The sequence below is a fragment of the Boleophthalmus pectinirostris genome, unplaced genomic scaffold, assembly GCF_026225935.1.
Source record: "Boleophthalmus pectinirostris isolate CB_2022bp ecotype Guang Dong unplaced genomic scaffold, ASM2622593v1 HiC_scaffold_8, whole genome shotgun sequence".
NCBI lineage: Eukaryota > Metazoa > Chordata > Actinopteri > Gobiiformes > Gobiidae > Boleophthalmus > Boleophthalmus pectinirostris.
The window spans coordinates 34,142,201-34,161,735 of record NW_026571515.1 but is presented as its reverse complement, the minus strand read 5'-3'; the positions used below and the strand labels follow the sequence as shown (position 1 = coordinate 34,161,735).

General features: G+C 38.0%; 1 protein-coding gene across 1 annotated transcript in view; it reads right to left on the bottom strand.

The window, feature by feature from the left end:
- The window catches only part of itga5 (integrin, alpha 5 (fibronectin receptor, alpha polypeptide)), an 89,730-nt gene extending 70,866 nt beyond the window's left edge, over positions 1–18,864 (bottom strand). Inside the window, exon 1 of the mRNA XM_020929643.2 lies at positions 18,411–18,864. Coding sequence (XP_020785302.2) covers positions 18,411–18,631 — 221 coding nt within the window. The 5' untranslated portion in view covers positions 18,632–18,864. The remainder of the gene's footprint in view (positions 1–18,410) is intronic.
- Between the last annotated feature and the right edge of the window lie 671 nt (positions 18,865–19,535).

Below are 19,535 nucleotides of genomic sequence, written 5' to 3'. Positions count from 1 at the left end.
AAGTTTACACCGAAATGTCAGCACACACTTCAACACTGGAGAGGCTCAGAGCACTTATGAACCAGGGACCACATCTGCTGACCTGCTCCACTTAACATGCTCCAGGCCAATGGGGCATGTCATGACACAAGCAAGGTTAACCACAAAATAAGACGGGACACAGCTACTTTTACTGGGTTTCATATATCACAACATGTTCAGAAGGCTGTACAGTAAAATTGAGTTTGGGGACGAAACGATGTCAAATAAAACATATGAGGTAGCTTGTATTTATTCAATTATAGACCCATTGCTAAAAGAAATACTGTCTCCATCGAGATATACAAGTTCAATTCCATACAGTGGAACATTGCAAAGCAAAAACATCTCCGTGAACCCAAGCAGGTGATAGATTCTTTGCCAAACAAGTTGCATATTGCATCTTTAAATATATCAAAGGGCTTTTTTTTTTTTTAATCCAGTGATATTAATAACACAAATTGCTGAACTGTTTTATTATTTACTGTAGATTGAAGCTTAGTGGTGTAATAAAATTCCATAACATTAAATAGATTCTTGTGAGTTTTAAGGCAGGTTATAACGTTGTTACCTCCTCAAAAACAAACCTGGAGTTGTGTTTTGTTTGGTTCACAAATGTTTGAGCAATCCTATATTATTAGTCTGTCTATTTCTCTAAAGCTCAAAATGCTCTCTTCCAGCTTGTTCCAGCATGTCATGAAGTTACCTTTTACCTTTTGTTTAGTAGAGATTTCAATTCCAGTCCTGAAATGATCCAGAAGATTCTACAGAAAGTGTACAGAGTTTAAAAATGCAGTGGTGCACTTCCTGTTTGAGAGAAGAACTCCTAAATATGCCTAAATATACAAGGTTACACAACTCGAAACACAACTCCAGGTATGATTTTGATGAGAAAGCAACAGGGATGTAACAGTAACCGAAATTTCGTGATATCGTATCGTCAGAGTTCTCACAATAATATCGTGGGCCATCACAATATATCGAATTACAAATCTCTTTGCTTAAATTAAGAGTTTTGGTGCAGCAACAACCAAAAAACGACAGAGGGAACTACATAGACCATGATCCTTTGCTACATTTCAGTGCACAGCTTCCATTCTAAGCACTTTTAAGTCTTAGTTGTTTGGATTAAGTCTTGTCAAAACATTTTAAAAGGAAAAAGTAGGATATAAACAGTTTTGTTTGCCTCCACAAAATATCGCAATAAATATACAGTAAGATGTATATCGTGAAAATATCGTACAGAGAGATTTGGATATTGTTACATTCCTAATCATGAGCCTCCCTGCCATATCATGAGATTTCCCACGATATTGTAATAAATATCATACTGTGAGGTTCATGTCGTATTGTGAGACTTGGATATCGTTACACCCCTAGAAAACAACATTAGCACATAGTTCAGAAAATAGCATAATACAGAGTTTGTAATAGCTTAACATCTTAGTTGAATTGCACGTTGCACATTTTAACATTACTGTAACCTTATCACTAACCTAAAAAGCATGAGCGTAGTCCACAAACACTTTCATCATAACAAAGACCCACGCAATTAAATGATTCATCGTGAGCACAATGACATATTGACATTTAGTTAAAATGTTAAAACGTTGACCTGATCAATAAATGAAGTCATCCTATATTGACTGCTTATTAGATGCACTTAGAGCTAGATTGGCCCAAGTGACAGATGTGAAACGCACTAGTCATTTATGCAGTCACTTATACAGGACCAGTGAAGCATCATGGGTAATCAAGGTTGAGAACACAACAAACTGCCCTAATCCTTCATCAGTAATGACTTGGTTTACATTTGTTTAGAGTTTTGATTTTATTTACACACGTTTTTTTCCACATTTTGGTTTATTCGGGCCACTAATTATAGAATATGGAAAACTAAATTGTCTCTGATGACATCTGCTAGTATTAAATGGTTTTGAAGTAATTATTTTCAAGTGATTTCTTACAGTGCACATTTTAAACACATCCAGGAGCTCTCACATTTGAAAACACTGAAACATGAACTCCATTTCAGTATGTCTGTTGAGGTTTAATCTACAAGGTTAGCCATGGTTTACTCTAAGAAATACCGCATGGAGATTAAATATTTTGTTCTTGATGACGTTAAATGAACTAATCAATCTTCACAATTTGTTAGCTGAATTTCAATGTGCTTTCTATCCAGCCTTAGTACTGCTGTGAAAAATGTGAGATTATTCAGAGTATAGACCACTTGGAGCCTTGTGTCCGCATAGATTCAAGGTCAGGACACGACTGGCTGAGTCCTTTAAGCCGCCCGGGGCTAAATCTGATGAGAGAAGCAGTTATCCACAGATGAGAACTGACCAGAGACGGATTACAACCACAGACTAGAGCCACTATTCTGCAGTCACATGGTACGATATTAGACAGTAGGGCTGCACGATTTGGGAAAAACATATACAGTAAATGCATTTTTTTGACAAGTATTGGAATAAAAGTTGGATTTGCGATATGTTTAAAGGTGTGTAACTGTTTTGGTGGAGGGTCCGCTACATTCGGTCTCCAATCAGTAGCTCTCCACTCCCTTCCAAGTAGCTCACCAAAGGATTTCGAAATGAAACCATCGTGCTGAATAACAAAAATTTGGTTAATAATATGCCTATTGTAAATGTATCATTTTAAAGCCCAACTTAGTGCACTAATAAATGGATGATGGTTTGTTTTATAGGTATCTAACTGTACCAGAAGGTTTGCTCTCTTTCTTATAATTGTCTCAATTTCTTGCAGCCGTTAAAATGAGTAGCTCTCTGGCATTTTTGTTTTGTAAAGGTAGCTCACCGGAGGAAAAAGGTTGGAGACCCCTGGTCTACACTATGGCATTTAATTTAGCTATCTCCATGGAGACAAGCAGTCACAACACCAGGCAAAGCTCACTCACGGTAATAATGCATGATTTTGTGGAAGTTTAGCAAAATAGAAACTCCTATAATCTCAAGCAGAGCAATACCATCTCCATGGAGACGAGCAGATGGCCGACCCTCCACCAGAAAAGATAAAATAAGATTAGATTTATTGTCATTGTACAAAATACAGCAAAACTTTGACAGAGCTAAACTGCAGCAGTAAAAATGAGACAGACACATTCTCACACCCATACCAATAAAAACATTAAATAAATAAATGGATTCCCTTCAGTCCCCTCAGGCCTTTTATCTGAGCCTGTGCTCCTGGAGTATGTCCATTGCTACACAATGCACTTTTATTATGCTCACACTGTACACACTGTATAACTGCAGGAGCAGATCTACTACATGTTATAATGTTGTTTCCTCATCAACAAACCTGGAGTTGAGTTTTGTCTCATTCACACGTTTAACACACAAGCCCTGCACATTTAGGCTGAGTTCTTCTCCCAAGTGCTCCACTGTGTTAAACTCCATAGACATTCACTTGAATCATTTGGATGATTTCAGCCCTGTATTTGCCAATCCGAACTAAACAAAAGTGAAAAGGTAGTGGTTAAGTTTGGAGATGCAGACAGACTACACAAACATGTGTGAATGAAACAAAACAACTATGTTTTTGAGGAGAACATTATAACATGGCTTAAAGCTCAAAATTTTGTGTAATATAGAACCTTTAAAGCATTTGAGAGAGTGAAGACATTTAAGAACAGGTTTAAAAAACTAAAAACTACAATACAACTAGAAGGATCTATAAAAAGAAAGGCTATTTTCTTCTTCAATTGTTTAACTAATTGCAGCCTTTGCGATCTGATAACTGTACCAACTCAAACTCAAATTCAGTTCCAGTATAAAGCCCTGTAAGATTATGGCCCTACATATATTGGACAGCAGGGAAAGGAGCTCATGTATTTCCCATTTATCCAGGAACATTCTTATCATGACCTTATCTTTTTGAAGACATTGGGGAGTTAGAGCAATGATTCCTTCTTACTCTCAGATGGGACATTAGGGTAAGGCAACAGGTGGTCAGCAAATCACAAGTGCTGAGGCAGAGGTATCCGCACAATGTTGTTTATGGTCTCAAAGCTAACCTCAATAGAGATTGAAAGAAAATGACAGTTTAATTTTGGACTGTTTTATGTGTATTCTTAGAAACACAAACAAGTAGATATATTTTTACATTGCAAAACTGGTAAGATTACTCAAAGTTTCAACCACTACTAGTAATGACTCTTTGAAAAATGCTAATAAAACAACTATGGAAGATTCAAATTTAACTTTAAAATGTAACCAAAGTAAAGTCATTTGAGTTAGTATAGTACTCTAAAATTCTTGAATGACATGAACAATATGACTTCAACCACACAGGAGATTTTCTGGTTTTAAGAATTAAAAGGTCCTATATTACACAAAATCAATTTTTTTGAGCTTTAAGCCATGTTAGAATGTTGTTACCTATTTGAATGAAACAAAACACAACTCCAGGTATGTTTGTGATGAGGAAACAACATTATAACAGATCAGAAAAGAGCGTAATATGAGCCCTTTCAACAATTGTAAAATCTATTAGAGTATCAAGTTACTTTCAACACTAGATTTTAGCACACGGGGTCATTTTTCACTCACTAAAAATAGCCCACTATCTACGGACCACCCATTTTTGTGATTGCATCCGTTATTTTTGTTTGTTGAGTGCGATCACCCGGACCACCATCTCCTGGTCCTGTATACCACCCCTGGGTCTGTGCTAATGTGTGAAGCCAGCAGCAGTTCTGTCACAACAAGCTCCTTTACCAAAACTACTTCACAAGTGGCAGGTGTGAAAATCCAAACATCCTGAGGGTTACAAAAATAACTGACTTTTTTACTAGAACATTGCCTTAAAGTGACCATGTGTTCCTGATTGCAATCTATGTGTATTTTGTGCTCAGTAAATTATATTTAGTGAAATCAGTTTAAATTCATTCATCTATATTTCAAGTTTTCTGTTTATCCGTGGGTTTAACAATGGTAATTAAAATTAATGATAAAAAAGCAATTCATAACTTAAAATATTTTAAATTAATGAAAGGTGAAAAGTCCTCAAGCCCTCTATGCTTTACCAATTTGCACTACTTCGTTACTTTTGCTATATTTTAATTTGGTCTCCTGATGCTGCATTCCATCATACCTAACCCCACACCCTTGTAGTTGGAGTAAAGTACCCTAAAAAGTGGCTGACACCTCTGCACAATGGGCCTCTCCAGGGGTCCAGACCTATTTCACCTCAGGACAGAGCCACATGCTGCGTGCAGACAGGGGGCGAGGCAGCTGTTAGAATACTTCTGTCTGTATACACCACCCCCATCAACACACACAAGCGCGCGCACACACACGTAGTGCCATTAACTGTTCATGCCAACTAATAATTAAGAAAACAGTTAGCTAGTACTATACCAACTATATTAAACTGGTATTAAACCAGTTTGTTTGAATGTTCATTAAAAGAGTCAATTTTGTATAATATAGGATGTTTAAACATACTAATATTGCAAATAATCAATAATCACAAAAATAACAATACAATACAAAATTCTCCATACAAAAAAAAAATGTTTTTTGATGCATAGATGTGAAAATAGTAGATTTCAACCCAGTTTGGTCTTAGTACAAGTTTTAATTTTGCTCAACTTATTGAGTCAAAATGTAAATAGTGATATGATATAGTTTGCAATACAAAATATAATTTAGTTAGCAAATATCTGTATCTCATATCATGCGGCCCTTATTAAATGTATCAGACTACACATTGCATTCATGTTTACTCTGTGTGAGGCTGCATGATAGTTTGGTGGTCATACAGACATGGACAAAATTGTTGGTACCCCTCTGGTAATAAAAGAAAAATCAACAATGGTCACCTCAACGTCAAGAGGAGCCAGTTGAGGTGGCTCGGGCATCTGTTCCAGATGCCTCCTGGGCGCCTCCCTCGGGAGGTGTTCCGGGCATGTCCCACCGGGAGGAGGCCCCGGGGAAGACCCAGGACACGCTGGAGGGACTATGTCTCTCGGCTGGCCTGGGAACGCCTCGGGGTCCCCCCGGAGGAGCTGGAGGACGTGTCTGGGGTGAAGGAAGTCTGGGAGTCCCTGCTTAGGCTGCTGCCCCCGCGACCCGGCCCCGGATAAGTGGATGAAAATGGATGGATGGATGGGACACTGAACTAACTTGAAACTGAGAAAAGCAATAATAAATAAATTAAAAAAAAATACTGAAAAATAACCAATGAAAATCAAACACTGTTTTTGAATTGTTGTTCAACAGAATAATAAAAAAAAAAAAAAACTAATGAAACTGGTCTGGACAAAAATGATGGTACCCCTAGAAAAGATTGTAGGTAACTGAACAATAGGGACATGTTCAGCTTAGGTTTTGACTCAACTCACAGTTGTCTTCAAATTTGTCCTCAGTCAATCTGCGTGTTTAAAGGGGGACAGGTGTCATTGTGTTGTTTGGAGACATGATGGACACAACACTGAACATGGACCAGAGAAAGACAAGAAGAGAACTGTGTCAGGAGACTAGAAAAAAAATGATTGACACGGAGGTTAAACATAAATGCCATAAGACCATCTCCAAGCAGTGTGATGTTCCTGTGATTACAGTTACACATGTTCTTCAGAAGTTTAAGGTCCACAGGACTGTAGCCAACCTCCCTGGACGTGGCCGCAAGATGAAAACTGATGACAAATTGAAGAGATGGATCACACGAATGGAACCGAATGGAGCGAATGGAAAGAGCCCAGAACAACCTCCAAACAAATTAAATGTGAACTTGAAGGGCGAGGAACATCAGTGTCAGATCGCACCATCCGTCACAGTTTGAGCCAAAGTGGGTTTCATGTGAGGACACCACTGCTGAGAGTAAATCATAAAAAAGTGAGACTTGAATTTGACACAATGCATATTGACAAGCCACAAAGCTTCTGGGAGAATGTCCTTTGGACAGATGAGACAAAACTGAAGCTCTTTGGCAAGGCACATCAGCTCTATGTTCACAGATGCAAAAATTAAGCACACCAAGAAAAGAACACTGTCCCTACTGTGAAGCCTGGAGGAGGCTTGGTCATGTTCTGGGGCTGTTTTGCAGCATCTGGCACAGGGTGTTTTGAATTTGTGCAAGGAAAAACAAAATCTCAAGACTATCAAGGTATTTTGGAACGGAATGTGTTGCCTAGTGTCAGAAAGCTTGGTCTCAGTCATAGGTCATGGGTTTTCCAACACGAAATGACCCAAAACATACAGCTAAAAACACCCAAGAATGACTGTCAGTGGCTTGGAAATCAAACAATTAAAATGGGAATGTGAATGTTCACTTTTTCCCCTGTAAACTATGGTTTACTGCCTGTTGGAATCAAATGTAATGAGAGAGAGAAAGATACAACTGAACAATATATCTTAATACAAAAGCTGTTCTGTTGTTACTTCAGCGATTAATAACAGCTAGAACATTTAGAGCAGTTTTGTCTTATGTTCATTTTGTTTTAAGGAAATGGTTGATATCAGATATGGGCAGATACTTCCAATAAACTCCCAGCATCAGTTTTCTATCTTTCAACAGCGAATTCTCCACACGTGGTCGTCCTTTGTTTAGAGACAAAATGACAAAATTACACATAATCTGCTCTTATTTACATTTGCATGGCTTTGCTTCAGTCTAAATCAGGTTTAAAACATGACTCAACCAAAGCATCATCATAGGCATGACAAACCACTCTCACATTCATTGACCAAGAGTGCATTTTTAGATACAAGCCACTTTACCGTATTAGAGAAACCGAAAGATAACAAAATTAACTGGATATCTCAAATCTTATAAGTGAGTGATGAATTATTAGGTTTACTGGATTGAGGTGAGTCACTTTTTTGACCTAGGGTTAAAGAGACACAGACATCAGGCACTGCTGTAGATTACATCTGAGTCAGACAAGGATCCCAACTGTTGCCCCTCCCACAAACCGAGGCAGACATGACGTAAGGGAGGCAATTTCATCACAGATCTAACCATGGTCTAAAATAAGGCTAAACCTGGTATTAAACAGGAATAAATAGGTCTAAAAGATAGGGAAAGGTGGTTTACATCAAATTTAAAGGTGCGTTTACACTGGTTTGGTCTTGGTTTAAGGTCTTTTTCTAGTCCTGATAGGTTAGGTACTCTTATCCTCCTAGTCTGGTCTAAAGTCCTGGTCTAGTCTAGGTTTAGTTCCTGGTTTATTGCCTATGTTGATGTGGTTTATGTGCATGTGTGAACACAACCTGAAACAGTACTAATCAAATGGGACTAGACCAGATCTAAACCAGGTGTAAAACAAGTCTAAATCAAGTCTAAACCAGGACTAAACAAGATCTAAACCAGGTCTAAACCATGACTAAACCAGGTCTAAATCATGACTAAACCAAGTCTAAACCATGACTAAACCAAGACTAAACCATGACTAAACCAAGTCTAAACCATGACTAAACCAAGACTAATCCAGATCTAAAACAATACAAGGTCAAATCCAAGGTCCAGGATCTTAACTAGTCCTGACCTGGTCCCACTCCCATAGCCCGCAGCAGACATGACGTAAAGGGGACCTTTCCGACAGCAGACCACCTGACAAACCTTTAAAACACTTCGCAACTATTCATTAAAATCTATTTTCCATTGAGACACATATACACTTAACCTTATTATACCAACCCCCAATTAGCTCCTGCAGTAAAAGCCAGACAGAGGACTATAGTTTGGGACTTGTTGACCTTAGCAGCAGGAGACATTAATGCTCCCAGAGCAGTGGATTGATTCTTATGGTGATATACAAGAGGTGACAACACTAAATGGTGCTATTCTTAAGGCCATTCAATTAGGGAAAGAGTGAGCTGCTTCAGACAAGGGGCTGTATTGTCTACTCAACACTCAACAACCGAAATCTGGAAAACTTTGGCAGTTCAAGCACACAAGCGCAACTGAGGACATTGATTAAAACAATACACTTCTGTTAACCTAAGAATAGTGGGATTGAAAACTAACAGCTGAAATGGATTAAACCAGGACTAAAATAGGTTTAAAACGTGACAAAGTAAGGGCTATACATTGCTAGATAAAATGGAGTTAGATATATATATCTCAATCCAGACAAAACGAATGTCTAAATCAGGACTTAAACCAGGTCTAAACCAGGTCTTAATATAGGAATAAGCCAGGTCTAAAACAGGACTAAATAAGGGCTATATGTTGCTAGATCAAAAGCTATATACAAAGTCTAAAACTGAACTAAATCCTCCGGACAAAACCAAGGTATAACATCTGGACTAAATCAGAACTAAACCAGGACTAAACCAGGACCTAACAAGGACTTAACCAGGGATTAACCAGGGTAAACCAAGACTATAAAAGGAGAAAAATATCACTACATCAAATGGAACTGTAAGTGAGGTCTGGAACTGGACTAAACCAGGATTAAACCAGGACTTGACCAATACTAAATAAGATCAAACCAGGTCTAAAATAGGACTATAAAAACACATAATGGGAACAAATAACATCTACAACATCTCTAAAGCAAAAGGGACTAAAACTAGACTAAATCTGATCCAACACAGAAATTTGGTACCAGAACTAAACCAAACTAAACCCCTTCGGTCGTACACACAAGTCACAACCTTTCTACAACCCTCAAGTCAATAAAAGCAGGGACATTAATTAAAACAATACACAAGTGAGAGTTCATAAAAGTGTAGACGTAGCATAAACACGGGCCATAGGTTTTAGTGGCCCAAAGACAGACCGATCCAAAGTCAATATTAGTTTAACTCCGGGCTGGTTTGAGCGGGTAACCTCCAGGAGTATGACCTACATGCACCATATGACCTCAGCGGTTTTCCATGGCCAAACTATGAGCGAAGGCTAGACCCACACACTGGAGTGACTGGTGACTTCAACACATGCTATCTATATATGAGAGTATTGCAGGGCCAGTGATGAACATGACTGAATATTACAAGTGGAAAGTGTGAGTACTAAAAGAATGATGCAGTTCAAGATGACATAAGCTGCAGTGGTTTTCACGTTATTGTGAAGACCAGAAAATGCTGATTAAGGCAATAATGAAAAAGGAATAAAATCAGTCGCTATTTTTTTTTCCACCCATAGACTGTATAAAAAAGTGGACTAAGGGAGTGTGACGTTCTGACATTTGTTTCTGGTCAAATGAAGCCCACTGAGGATAGCAGTTATAGGGGCGAATTTGGAGTCAATTTCATATTAGGAATAGGAATTGTTTTATGAATAAAATAGCTAAATAAAAAGGTCAGGATCATGTATAACAGATTAATACCATTTTCACTTATTAACTTACAGAGTTGATGGTGCCAGAAGTGCCCCATGCTCACTTCCTTTTTGGAATGCAGCGGCTGTAGGGTTAGCAATGTCCATTTATATATACAGTCTATTATATCATCAGGCAAAACTTAAAGAATTCATTCTTATTTACATTGCTGGCTTCGGTAATTAGAGTACTATGTTTATTCAGTGTTTTTAGATTATTTCAGACACCTTGGTCCTATCCTATCCCATTAGAACTTAAACTGGCCAGGATCTGATATAGAGTGTCTTTTTCATTGGCTCTGAACAATCTGAACTGAATAGTGAAAAACAGTTAGTGGTTAGAGAACAGAGCATAAAGTGGCTTTTAAGTATCACTGTACATGGCAATAAGAGATAAATGTTCAGGATTACTGAACTGAAGCACTGAAATTATTTAGTTTTAAAGTTAGGTTTCATTTTAAAAGCGTGACCACAAAGTGTTCGATCCTAAACTTATCTAAAAATAAGCAAAACTCCATTTCAGGAACACTTTGATGAGAAATCACAACATACAAAAAGCAAAACATAAAATATTGTGGGTATGTTTAGAGTGACTGACTTTGGTTCCAATTTCATTTTTACAGCAGTGATTTATGAGACCCATTATCATGTCCTAGACTCCTGACTCCTTCATTATTATTATTTATACCCTTTGACCTGTGCGGCCTTTTCTATCTCTGCCTGATCACTCCTTGTCCCGCCTGGCACCAGAGAGGAGCGCTCGTGGTCCCGTTATGAAGTGTCTGATGAAGTCATGACAACTCCGGAGGCTTGGATCGACAGTGATGGACGGCAACAGGAGGGCTCTATAGAAATCACATGGGTTTCAGATGACATCACAACATTCTATAGCCCTGTATTATTTAATTGAGATGGGGGCAGGCCTGTCAATATATCACAATTTGAAGTATGATATGTTTCTTAAGAAAACATAGACTATAAATGATAATTAAAGCCACTGACACAATAAGCAGCAAGACTCTACCCCCAAAACTATTCTAAAATTTACAATAAACCTCAAATTTGGTCTGGTTTGGTCTCTTAAACCTATTTGGTCAAAGGTTTAATGCCATTCTCTGAAACATTCCAGACAAAGCAATAACATCTCCATGGAGAAAAGCATTTGACAGATCCTCCACCAGAAAAATTACAAAATCCACCTTTAAGTACTTAGTTTGTACATATAATGAGTAACAGAAAGTATATATTCAACCTTTAAAAGCTCAAACCTTATCGTAGTACAGAAAAATGAAAAATATTGCATGTAAATGTAAATGCAGAATGGCTATTGTTCTGGTATGGATGCTGGCCAAGGAAAAAAATATCTGGGTCATAAATTATATCACGATTTAATGGAAACAAGCCATTATTTATGTTCTGTCAAAAAGTTCACTTGCAGAGGAAGTTCTGTGATTCATGCTCAAGGAACACTATTTCAGTTTTCTGGTGTGAATGTTAGTGATTTGCCTGGGATGTTCCACAGTAAGGCAGTGAGCTTATCTATCTCCAAGGAAACCAGGCCGAGGTCAGCTCTGTGGAGACACAATCCAGCGCACAGTAAGAATGCCTGTTTTTGGGAGGTATATCAATGATAAAACACGTGTAATTGCAGATAGATAAGCCATTGTAGATTTGAGAAGTAGTTTTATTTAAGAAAAGAACTCTGTAAGATGTTCTCCTGCACTATTTTTGTAACTTTTTGGAGTACCATGTCACTAATACACAGAGGTGTGACCAAGTCGTTGTGTTCCAAGTCTCAAGTAAGTCTCAAGTCTTTGACCCCCATGTCCCAAGTCAAATACAGCCAAGTCCATGTCGAGTCTCAAGTCACTGGCCTATAAGTCCAAGTCAAGTGCAAGTCATCTGCTTTGAGCTTTAAACCAAAGTACCAAATATATCTTAGATTTTTGCAACTTATTTGACTTTTAAGATAAATTGTACTTATAAAGTCATAGTATATTTATATGCGAGTATTTAAAGAGTATACAAGAGTTGTAGAAATGCAATTTTTTTTCTTTTTAAATGTCTTGACAAGATCTTACAGTGAATCATTACTGTCAGAATAAAACAACTTCAGATTTAAAAGGTGCTTCTCAAGTCTTCTCAAGTCCGAAACAAGTCCCAAGTCATTGACCTTCAAGTCCAAGTCGAGTCCCAAATCTTAGTCCATTTTATCAAGTTAATTCTCAAGTCCTAAAAATCACAACTTCCAAGTCCCCATCTCTGCTAATACACATAACCTAGTTCAGTCTCTGAGGATTACTGATTTGGGTTTTATTTTTTACTGAAAATAAGTTGCATCAATTTGAACATGTATTACAACTTTAGTTACAATCTAATCGTCTATATATGATAACAACACTACCAAACATCCATAACTCTAGTCTTTTGCATTGACTCCTGTGCTATAAGCAGAACACACACATTGAAACGGGGTGCACATATGTTGTCCTCGGGCTGTCTCCCATGGGTGGGCTGTCTGCCAGTGTCCATGCTTAATTTTATTACCGCAGGCCGAGGGGCACGACTGACAAATATAAACTCATTGTCAAGGCCTGAGAGAAAGTGTGCTTTGTGCTTCTGGATCTGACATGCCATTTCCAACTTCCTCCCTCCATCTACTCCCTGTGTCTACTTCAACAAACATATGTCAGCCACAGATAAGCATTCAGCACTGAGTAAACATCTTAGGCCAGATTTTAAGAGAGAATAGTAAAACTTGTTTCAACAAAATGACAATTAAAATAACTAGATGACATTTTACCTTGTACTGGTTTGTAATGCAACGATAAAAATGAAACTAACTTGGAAATCTGTCAAACATATAATCTAAAACAAGCATAGGGCTGATGACTGATGAAGTATTAAGCAAAAATGAAATACTATGAGCACTTAGAGAGAGAATATATTATTATTTGTATATTACAGTTTTGTTGCTTGTTTAGTGGAACCAAACTTTTTTATGCAACACTTTTGACATTTTGGCTGTTTTGATGTTTAAAATGTGTGTGTTTCATATTAAGGTTGTACAAGAAGTGGTTTAATAATGACTTTAAGTGTCACAGCCATGATTTAGCCATTATTTTTTACTGAACAGTATCGAATCGATTTGAAATATATCAAATCGAAAGTGCACTGTATCGAGGTATGTATCGTATCTGCAACTTCTTAATGATACCCAGCCCTAATATTATCACTATTTTATCGCAATTGTACGGTGGTGTAAAACATATATATAACTAAAAGCACTTAGATAGATGTTAGTTTACCAATACACTTTTTCTCTTATCAACATGATGCGGGGGTGTTCTACATGTATGGTGTAATATTAACTTGTTGCCATGGAGACACAATACACACAATAGCAAACACTGCCAAAATAAAATGTGACCGTAATGTCTCACCTGCTGTAGTTCCAGCTAAGTCAGTTCTTTCTGGTCAGATTGTGTTAAAAATAAAGCTCAGATTAAAGTCTAACAAAGGCTCAGACAGAGCAGTGCCTAAAATTAGCACAGAATCAATATTGCACCCGGTTTGATATTGCAATGTAAAATGAAATAACTGAAATAAATAGACCATTATAGTACAGGGACAAATTGTAATTCATTGAACTAAAGAGACGATTAAATGTCCATTGAAACTAAGCCTGTATAGTTTGAACTAAAATTGAGTATTAAGTCTTTTTTTATGTTCATGATTTTAAGACTGAGCCCCACTTCACACTTCAAAATCTAAACAAACATCAGGACCTGTACCAACCCACAGACCAGCAAATATCATAAATAAGCACGTGTATTTCTTTTCCCAAAGACAGTCATAATTATTTTACAACCAAGCCTTTTCCTGGCACAATTCTTGCCCGTTTGTGTTGACAAGGGAACTCCTAGCACAACCTTTCCTTGACCTCACCCCAAAATTCCTCCGCTCCCCCGCTCCCCATCATATCTGTCAGCCCTATGGCCCGATGATGAGCTAGGAAGAGATAACTGAATTTTATTGCAGCCTTTCAGTGATACGCTTTTTGATCGGCCGACTTTTGGAAAACTGAAAAGTGGTATTCCCTTAGCTGCAGATAAGGACAGAATGAATCAGTTCTTTGATGGAAAAACACATCTGACTACATGGGAATTATAAGTGTAGTCGTAATACTGAACATTCAAAGCAAATTTTGAGGCCAAGAAAAAGACGGTGTAAGTTTCTATACCAGAGTGGTGATGAAGTCCTCTGATAAAAACAGACTCTTGAAATGGCTAATGTAATTCTCCATACAAAATACTAGTGGTCATACTATTTCTGTTGTCTAAACTGTTGTATCCTTGGGCAAGACTCTTCACCCAACTTGCCAATGAATAAATGTAACGAGTGTGTGGTCAAAGAGATCGATTGCATAGATTGGCAGCCTCGCTTCTGTCAGTCTACCCCAAGACAGCTATGGCTACAGATGTAATTTACCACAACCAAGTATGAAGAGTCTAAATAAAACATACTTAAAGTGATTTTAGTATTTTGAAGGGCGCTATCTAAAATCCAAGACATTATCAGTATCCTATATTAGTACAAGCCTAGAAGCAGATGCACTGACGGAAACTGTATGTGAATATGACAATTTTTCTATCACACAAAGCACCATTCTCTCATCTCCAGCCTTGAACGATCAGAATTAGTCATGAGTACAATGACGGGTGCATCATATTAAATGAGAAGCGAAAAGCAAGGCCAGAAAAACAAAGAGGAAGGAGGGAGGGGGCAACTACAGCACATGGGTGAATAAAAAGCCCCATCGGATGACATCAGCATAAAGGAAGTGGTGATAATGAAAAATTAGGGGTCTTCACACATCGTAAATCATGATGATGCTACAAGATATTTAAAGAGGCGGAGCTAGAAGACTATATTTGTCTGTCTGCTGTTGAGGGAAAGTCTGGGGAGAGAAAAGGGACATGTAACTGATGACTAATATTTTAAAATTCATAAGAAGGAACAAAAACCTTCCTGTGAAATGTCCTATGCCTATACTTTAAAAAGAGCTTTAAGCCTCATCAAAAACATACCCGTGGTTCTGTTCTGTTTCATTCACATGTTTCAGTAACCCTTTTAGTTAGTCTGTCTACATCTCCAAAGCTGAAAATGCTCGGTGCCACCTTGTGATGTCATGAAGCTCCCTCTTTACCTTTAGTTCAGTAGAAATTGGTAATGAAAAGGCTGAAATCAAACACATGATTGTAGTGAAGGTGTATGGCTTTTAAAAACACAGTGAAGCACTTCATGTATTACCACAAGACATCACAAGGTGGAACGGGGTTTTCTGTTTGAGAGAACTCAGCCTAAATATACAGGGTTTATGCCAATGAAAGAAAACACATCTCCAGGTACAGTAGGTCAGAAAATAAAGTAATATGGGCCCTTTAAGTTATAGTTAAAAACAAAATTAACTTCCATTTTTGCAACAGTAATATCAAAATGTATTTATCTGCGATTCAAATAATTTGTTGCATGATTGTGTAAACATACAGTGAAATGTTTATCCTAACTGCTCTTCTATATTTCCATGTTCACTCATGAGTCTGTTCAAAAAACAAAACCTGATGCACTGAGGAAACTGGGAATACCACATGGACACAGAGACTGGGGCAGTGCAGAAAAATATCAGTGCCAAATATCAGCTAAGTTCTCGATACCAAACTGATGCCAATATCAGCTATAACCATTAACTCATCCCTATCTTTAAATCTTGATGATGCTACAAGATTTTTAAAGAGGCAGTAGAAGTTATATTTGCTGCTGTCCAGAGAAAGTGTGTGGGGAGAGAGAAGGAGAGAGAGAGGAAGAGGAGAGGAGAGAGAGACAGGGGGAAACAAGGGGAAACAGGAGCTGGCGGCCCACTCGGCACAAATCCCAAAGCTGGCTGGTCCAAGAATGGTCCGAGACGAAGAATAGCAGACATGGACTCAGCCAGGAAGTCTTAGCATGTCTGAAACCTACAGGGTACTTTTGTGAATGATTATCACACTGGCAAGGCAAAAGTACACAGTGGGTTGAAGGAACTACAAGAAAAGGCGGCCAAGATATCGTTGTTTGGAAGCAAGACACAATTAGACGACTACCGAGTATGAATCTTGTTATAAAGACAAAACAAAACAGCAAAAACAGACAGAGAATAACTTGCATCTGTGGGTCTTTTTTGAGGGGAACTGAAAGACCAAAATATTGACAAGAAACCAACTAAAGAAACTAGAAGAAAAAAAAAGATAATTGTAGTTAATGGTATAGAGAATGTTCTCATTGAGCACCCTCTTAGCTTAATCCTCCTGCACCCCTAGGTACATTTTTGTACAATGCAACTTTTCTTTTTAGCATAACTTTGGCCCTATTGCACCAAATAGCACCAAAATTGGCCAGTTTGTGTATTTGTGATGTATTTTTTGTCTCTGTGTTTTTTTTTTTCAAGTTCACATTAATTAAATGGTCTATAATCAAAATAATCACACCTGTGGTCCTGCAGTACATTTTTGTCCCATTGACTTCTATTCAAAATGGTTTTGTTTACTGGAATAACTTTGCCAGTTTGTAGTTACTTTTTGATTTATTTTTCATTCATTGATGTTGAAATGCCTTTAAATTTTTTAGTGTTTGTGTCTTTTTGAATTTTTTTGATATTTTTCTTTTTACTGTGTATCTTCCATTGCAAGGTTATAGCAATAGCAAGACATTTTTACATATTAGTCCACACTGAAGGCTGAGATGTAGATATTTAATGTAAAAATTATATGGGAGGAGTTTTTTGTTTTTTTTCATGCACATAATTTGAGACTTTCACAAACAAAAGTGGCATTTAACGTGTTAAAATTTCAAAATATTATATGATATTTGGTATGTACGATTAGAGCAGAAGTAAATGAAGACATTGATATAAAAAAGTTGGACAAAAAATGTGTTCTTCATAAAAAAATTGTGGTTTTCTTTTTCAATGTACATTTATGTCACGAAGGACCACAGGTGTAACTATTTTTAAAGAGGTGCACAGTGGTTAAAACAGGGATATTGTGACAGTAGCTCAGTTGGTAGAGTGTTTGTCCACTGATCTAAAAGTTGGTGGTGCGATTCCAGCTTCTACAGATCCTTGAGCAAGACACTTAACCTCACCTCCAGTGTCTGTGTACGCTGGTGTATGAATGTGTGTGTGACTGGGTGAGTTTGTTCATGTAAAGAGCTTTGAGTGCCTTGAAGGTGGAAAAGCGCTGTATAAAAATGTGACCATTGATCATATGTGCATAGTGCAGGGATATACTAGTAGTTTGCACACTATGCGAATGTTCTCTGTTTATTCATTCATTTCCAGATCCCAAAATAACAGGCTAACACATATTCATTTTACCAAACCCTATAGGCTATACCTTTCAGTCTTGCTCTATAAAACAGCTGATGTATTTCGAATATGGCAGCACAGACAGGCTTTGTGCTAATGTCACAAGTCTCCACTGAGCCACTGGCAAATCAATCAACCATAACCTCAAACTCTGGAGATGTGAGGGCTATAGGTTAGAAGTTAACTGGTTTATGCTGGCGTTTAAAGCTAGCCAGATTAAGAGGTCAACTTTAATGGCATTATAGTAAAACAATGACATCACCACGTTAGGAAAACTCCCCCCTAAAGGTTTTGTTTATTGTATTATGAATGACTAACAATGATAAAGGCATTCTTGACAGTCTATGTAAACGCATGTGATTCATAACAGAAGAGAAGCTGGATATTCAATAGGTTACATGTGCGTAAAGTTTGTGCGTAATGCTAAACTAATATTTCATGTCAGGCGCTTTTGAACATCCCAGAAAAAAAGAGCAGTGCGTATCCACAGTTCACAGCAAGGGGGTTGTAAAAGATCTAAACTTTGGCAGGAGTTTGTGATACAACCAATGGAAAGTTAGCAAGCTGCGAGTAAGATTGAGTAGGGGCCACGCACTGCCAGTAAAGTCATATATTCTTCAGATTGTTGAGTTTGTTGCTAAATGCTCAGTCAAAATGTAAGACAATACGATTCAAGAAGAGAACAGCTACTCACCTGGGCGATTCAGCCAAATAAAAGTCAACGGCATATCCGAAGTAGCTCCCCTGAGGTCCGCTATAAACAGATGGTTTCTCCACGTCCAAGTTGAACGCCTCGCAGACAGGCTGGGAAACAGTTAATAATAATAGCCCCACAAAACAAAGAAGAGAAGATGGGCTACGCAGGAATGACCTTACGATCTCCGGAGCTTTGACGTAAAACAGTCTCAAACCCATTTTCAGAGGAGAATGAATTAATCCGCTAAAGTTTGGTGAGAGTTGTGGTTTGGTCCGATGTATTGTTCCCAAAACTAGCGCGTCCCGGTGAGTGGAAGTAGTGGTTTAGTTTGGCACAGTGCTAAAAGCGCATCTCGTTTAGTCCAAGCGCGCAGTTTGTCATGAATGCTCCTTCTTCGGCTTCTCTCAGCGTTGTGTCCTCACTCCGCTCTGCCCGCGTCTCTTTGCGCCAGCCCACGCCTTCTTCACGCACCTAATCAGGATACATGGAGCAGGGAGTTCCCACACGGCCGTGACAAAGTTTGGGAGGGGCGGAGCTTGTGATTCCCTCAGAAAAAAAAGAAAAAAACTTTGAACTGACTCTTCACAGCAAGCATCTAATGTCAGTGAGATGTTTAACAGTTTGACATTGTGGTAAAAAAAAAAAAAAAAGTGTTGGTTTGTACGCCTTTTGCGCGGTCTTATCTGGATTATAGAGGACTGATTTACCCAAGAAACAAGGTGCGCAGTTTGACTTTTGATGATATCTGTGTTATCTCAGGTAAAGTAAGTTGACCATTGGTGATAAAGCAAGTAATAAATAACACTATACTCAAATTAACAAAGCTGTTCCTTAAAACGGAGATTAGGAAAGATTGAAAATTGACAACTGCCACTTCTTAGGCCTAATATTTCGAAATAGTGATTTTGAAAACTACCACCAGTACCATTACTAGACTTTTAGTTGTCACTCCAAGCCGTCTTTATCATGGCTTCGTTTTTCACATACAGACTTATGCCAGATGCCCATCCACATTTCCATTTAACAGGTTTGGGGTGTGGGGACCGCAGGGAGTGGACTAAGGTCACTCGTGGCACTAGCTGAAAGATGGGTGAAATGCAGAGGATATCCTATATTAAAAAA